At 37.3% G+C, this 6000-nt stretch overlaps 1 protein-coding gene across 2 annotated transcripts in view; it reads right to left on the bottom strand.

Moving 5' to 3' along the window:
* The window catches only part of cacna1db (calcium channel, voltage-dependent, L type, alpha 1D subunit, b), a 135059-nt gene that overhangs the window by 32444 nt on the left and 96615 nt on the right, over positions 1-6000 (bottom strand). Inside the window, exons 24-30 of one of the 2 annotated variants that reach the window (XM_053503895.1) lie at positions 4300-4407; positions 4153-4205; positions 2134-2280; positions 1781-1982; positions 1230-1388; positions 978-1088; positions 629-706 (exon numbers count right to left, since the gene is read on the bottom strand). In XM_053503895.1, the coding sequence (XP_053359870.1) occupies positions 629-706; positions 978-1088; positions 1230-1388; positions 1781-1982; positions 2134-2280; positions 4153-4205; positions 4300-4407 (858 nt within the window). Of the gene's footprint in view, positions 1-622; positions 707-977; positions 1089-1229; positions 1389-1780; positions 1983-2133; positions 2281-4152; positions 4206-4299; positions 4408-6000 lie in introns of both variants that reach the window. The other variant, XM_053503894.1, reaches the window with a different exon arrangement.

Consider the following 6000-nt stretch of genomic DNA (forward strand, 5'->3'; position numbering starts at 1 on the left):
TACCAATGACAGCTGTTGTCATGCATCAGCTCTAATGAGCTGATTAAGGTCTAAAACCTTGTAAAAAGAATCTGAGACCCTGGAACTCTTAGAGTGCCCAAACTTTTGCACAGTGCCATAATAATGTTTTTACTTTTATTCAATTTATGGCATAAGAAGTAACTATGCATCATTGATAACTATGCATCAAAGTAATGTGGATTACTGCTACCACCCTGAAGTTGTGTACATACAGCAGTGCAATACTTTGGTCCTCAAACCTGCTGCATTATTTATTATGGCTAAATGTAAATTCTGTTTAAGACTCTCGCAAACCCAGTGCCTCCCCAAGCAGAGCATGGTTACCATAGATACAGTATAGATAAATCAGCCCTAATTATGAAGCACAGCACTGAAAAAAAAAACACATTTAGACACTATTGTGACCTGGATCTATGGTGTTCGCTCTGGTGGTTAAACAGTATACAAAGAGGTGATATACAGTACAGTACAAGGCCTGTGTCCTACACTGACAAGGCCAGAGTGAGAGAGGGTTAAAAGGATGAGAGTAAGGTTAGGGAAGTGGGGTTGGGGGGGAGGTAGGCGTGGAGGGGGGGGGGGGGGGGGGGACGACTATACTCACATCTACCTGACTCAGAATGATGTGTACTACGCTGCCAATCACGACCAGGGCATCAAACACATTCCAGGCATCGCCAAAATAACCCTAGGCAAAGAGGATTAACATCCAGCCGGAAAGGAGAGAGGGGGGGATGAGGGGAAGGAGCATAAATATGGAGGGATTAACTTAACAGATCTTGGGACAAAAAAAAAAAAAAACTAAGGGGAGTTTTGGAATTGGGGAAGAAAGGATACTTCCAGTAGCACAGCATAACACCTCCTCAATTCTTTTTTTAATCCTGTTCTAGGAAAGAAATCTCTAGCATGTAATTGTAAAAAGTGGGTCTGTCTCTGAAACAAAAGTTCATGGATCATACCCTGGGTTTGAAAGCGATGAGTTTAAGAATCATTTCCACCGTGAAGACTCCTGTGAACATCATGTTGAGAATGTCCATAGCATAATTAAAGCGATGGGACTGACCATGGTGCTGTATAGACAGTAACAATGAGGGAGTTATAAACAATATTAACATCATAATAATCATTTCTAATTTACAGGAGAATTAAAAACAGGATTTCATTTCACAATACTGCATAAGAGATACCGTGTTTAAGAAACCTCTCTTTACCTGTACAGCCAGACAGAGAGTGTTGAGGATGATGAGAATAAACATGACGTATTCAAAACCGGTGGAATTTACCACATACCAGAACTTATACTGGTAGTGGTTCTTTGGAATATATCTCCGCAATGGACGAGCTTTTAAAGCGTACTCCACACACTGACGCTGTTGAGAAAGAGACAGAGGTAGAGAGACACAAAATAGATAAAAAAAAAATGCCTGCACATACATCGACTTCAATTTGTAGAACAGGTCAGAAGGGAAAAATGGAAGGGACAGACTAAAAGGACAGGATACGAAAGGAAAGAAAGTTAAGGGAAATATGAATGAGAGATAAAGGACAGAAGAGGAAATGAAAAGAAAGGGAAAAAAAGAATAAGAAATAAAAAAAAGAGTGGAGAAAAGAAAAAATAGGGAAGCAAAGGATAAAGAGAAAACGAAAATAAAAATAAGGAAAGGAAATGAGAGGAGGAAAATATATGAGGGTAAGTAAAGAAAAAAGTGGAACTAAAGGGAAGGATAAGGAAGTTTTAATACAGTCAGATCAATCTTCAGACCTGGTTTTTGTCCAGCTCGCAGTTCTTGTACTCCTTTTCTCCCTGCTCCTGAAAGGTGACGATGACAAAACCTACAAAGATGTTCATCATGAAGAAGGCAATGATGATGATGTAGATAATGAAGAAGATGGAGATCTCGATACGGTTGTTGTAGATGGGCCCCATGTTTTCTCGGTTTGAATCTATAGCCTTGTATAAAAGGCTTGTGGGAAAAAAAAAAAAACATACAAATAACCATGTTAGTAAAATAAATGAACTAGTCCAAACACCTTCTGTATTTGATAATGCTCACTATATATTTGACACTATAAATGTATGTATGTGTGTGAATTACAGACAGAAGGTGCTCTTACGCTGGCCAGCCTTCGAAAGTTGACACTGTGAAGAGAGCCATCATAGCATTTACAACGTTGTCAAAGTTGAAGTCACTGTTGGACCACTTCCTCTCCCGCACTTGTGGCAATGCATTGTCACCAATACTATACAGTATGTATGTCCCCCTGTAGAAAGGAAAGTATAGGGTTAGAAAGTATAGGGATAGGGGTAGCACTGCACTACACAATATTTACAGAGATGGATAGCTGGAGAAGTTTAAATATGGAGAAACCAGGAATAAAAACAAACTACACAGTAGGAAGACGAAGAGGACTTTCAAAGAGGATTTGAGAGTTAAGTTTAACAATGGCGCAAATACATCGCTTTTGATGGAGATTATGTTGAGTAGTTGGTGTTGTACAGTATAGAAGAAGAGTTACTCTACCAATCTGTGCACTTTGACCTGTGTAAAAAAGCTGTTGGATGTTATCTACTGTACTGTATGCGTATACTGATTTGTGTCCCAAGTGGATATATCCCAAGAAGGGTATATTTATGTGCATTTGGTAGCTGTTCATGTTCTCACTATATGGTCCAAACAGGTATAAAAACAAAACAGGCCTATAGGAGAAGGAATGGTGAGCTCAGCAACATCATAAGCCCAGGAAGACCATGAAAGAGGGTGAATTCATTCCTTAAGAAAGGATACACCTCTTTAACAACATGTGGCCAAGTCAAGAAAACTCTTGAAGGGGTAGGCGTACCATATCACTGCCAAAGTCCATGATTAAGAGATGCCATTATGTACTTTAATATAGCCTGCTCAATTCTAAAACAAGATTTTTTTGGACTTATGTAACCAAGAATGATGGGAAGAGAAGAGTGCGGAGAAGGAAAGGAAGAGCTTTTAATCCAAAGCATACTGTACCATATCATCTGTTAAACATGCTAAATGTGGTAGCATATAGCATGGGCATGTATGACAGTCAGTAGAACAGGGTCATCTGACTCCTGATACAAGAAACAGGATGAATACTGAAATGTATAGACCTAGAATTTAATAAAATGCTGTGAAAGTAACAGGATGACACTTCATGGAAAAATGGATAATGATTCAAAATCCTCCTGCAAAAGCTGCATAAGAGCGTTTTAAAGGGATACTTTGGATTTTTTCAAGTTTGTCTTGTAAGTGTAAGTACATTACTACAGGTCTTGGCTGTTATCAATTTTCCTGCTCTGAACACTAACCATGGAGTGTGTCACCTAGAATGTGAGTACAATTTAAGCAAAGGGGTTCAAATTCCACAACCATCACTCTGTGCAAAAATGCATTCCAAAATTCAGCTGAAACTCATATGGTTCCCAGTAGCCATAAGGCTAGTTACAGTTAGCCATACAGCAATTTATGGGAAAAGAAAAGTTACATTCGTACTAAATACACTTTAACTTTGTAAGATACTTGCTTTATCTCAGTCAGACTGCAGAAGCTTTATATTAGTGGTGTGCAAAGCAGGAACACTCATAAACGACCATGATCTATGATAATGTACTTATAAGCATCTTAATTTTGACTAAAGACAGACTTCAAAACTTGACCTATTCCGATAAGGCTAATGCTTTTATATGATCAAGTCAGTCACCTGACCTCATATGCATTTCAGTAAGAAAAAAGCTAAACTGAAAGCAGAAAGACTCACAAAAAGCAGCAACACAAGGTAGCTGCAGTAATTCCCCGGCAAAGTAACTCAAGGAAGATGAGTTGATTTTGATACAAGTATTTGAAATAAAATATATAGTTTATATTTCTAGTTATGTTAGCTTGCCCAATGACTTTTGAGCCTGTAAAAATGGAGGGAATATCTAAAAATGGCTGTAATTCATAATTACTTACTCCAATTTTTTTTTTTGTGTAATGCATGGAACTAAACCTGAAAGTCTATCATTCAATCACACCAGATCTGCTCCATTTCAAATCCACAATGGTGGCATACAGAGGCTAAATTATGTGTAGGTGTCCAAATACTTATACTGAGTGTAATTATACTCTTGAGACTCACTTGCATTCTTCTTCACTCGACTTGGCATCATCTGTACAGCGGTAAAACTTTCCCTAGAGAAAGCGGATACTCTACGTTACTCTTCAGTTCAGCAGTGGGATACTTTACTGTGCAAAAGTCTTTGAGACATAAGAAATAAAAAGATACCTTGAACAGCTGCACCCCAATACAGGCAAACATGAACTGTAGCAGAGTGGTGACGATCATGATGTTGCCGATGGTTCGGATGGCCACAAACACACACTGCACAACGTGCTACAAAAAGCAAGTTGTATTAGATTAAAGTTCAGACCTTTTATATGAATATGGAATGATATCAGTGACACACAATTTGGACTTAGTTTCAATAGAGATGATAAGAATGATGAAAAAATTAGGGTTTTCTCAAATTAATACTACTAATAACAAGTAAACAGAATATAGAGTAGCCTCAAAACACACAACTCCAAAAAAAAAACCCTGTTAACAGGCAGATCTCCAGGAAAATTTAGTTTCGTAAATTATAATCAGGTTTTCTAAATACTGTAAGTATCTCAGTATGTTAATGTTGTTTTTCCAGCATTCCAAGGAGTTTCCAACATTTTAATGCATTCAACAGAAGACAGCGTCGGTTAATCATGAATAACTATTATTTTACTAAACATGCACATACTGTACAAGCATTATATAAAATAAGACAAGCTTACAGCAATTCTTTGCTATGTTATATTGCTTAAGCTGATTAATGTCTATTTTAGACATTGACACAATCAACAAAATGACTAAATGAACAAATCTAAATAACTAATTTAACACAACAAATATTACTTTCGATACCTTTGATGTTCATTGGGTTTATCAAATGTCTGCAGTGAGTTCGACTTTCTTAATGCTATAATGATCTCATTAACATGCAGCATACAGAAAAGGCTTTTTAAACCATTACTGTACTAATCAGATTTATTACCCTGCGTACACTTAATAGAAGTCAATTAAAGTCAGTGGGGCATTAGGCATGTTAATTACAGTTAACAAGCTTTATACTTCTATAATAACACACAAGTACTTATAGACAGATCTAATAAGACATGAGTATTTTAAAGCTGACATGTACTAAAAAACTAGGCACTATTTTTCTAGAGTTGAGGAAAAAAATCGATTCATTTATGTAGAAGGACTCCTGTGTGGTAATTCCTGTAATGTAATTTATGTTTCTACACTGACTCCAAAATCGATTTTTGAAAATAATTTTTTTATTTATATACTGTACAGTATGTGTGCATTTGAGGTTGACCTTCCTCCATAATCCTACAGGTGGCAGTCTAACCTATTTACACACTGGCATGCAACACAACATCCTGTGTGGTAGGAGAAATTTCATTGCTAAATTTGCTTAGAATTGTAAAAAATGTGGAACAAAATTATATAGAATCAGGATATATACTCAGCAAAAAAAGAAACGTCCCTTTTTCAGGACTGTATTTCAACAATAATGTGGTAAAAATCCAAATAAATTTACAGATCTTCATTATAAAGGGTTTAAACAATGTTTTCCATGCATGTTCAATTAACTATAATCAATTAATTAACATGCACCTGTGGAATGGTCGTTAAGACCTTAACAGCTTACAGAAAGTAGGCATTTAAGGTCACAGTTCTAAAAACGCAGGACACTAAAGAGACTTGTCTACCCACTGTGAAAGACACCCAAAGAAAGATGCCCAGGGTCCCTGCTCATCTGCGTGAACGTGCATTAGGCATGCTGCAGGGAGGCATGAGGACTGCTGATGTGGCTAGGGCGATAAATCGCCATGTCCGCACTGTGAGACGCCTAAGACAGCGCTACAGGGAGACAGGAAGGACGGCTGA

The sequence above is a fragment of the Clarias gariepinus genome, chromosome 9, assembly GCF_024256425.1.
Source record: "Clarias gariepinus isolate MV-2021 ecotype Netherlands chromosome 9, CGAR_prim_01v2, whole genome shotgun sequence".
NCBI lineage: Eukaryota > Metazoa > Chordata > Actinopteri > Siluriformes > Clariidae > Clarias > Clarias gariepinus.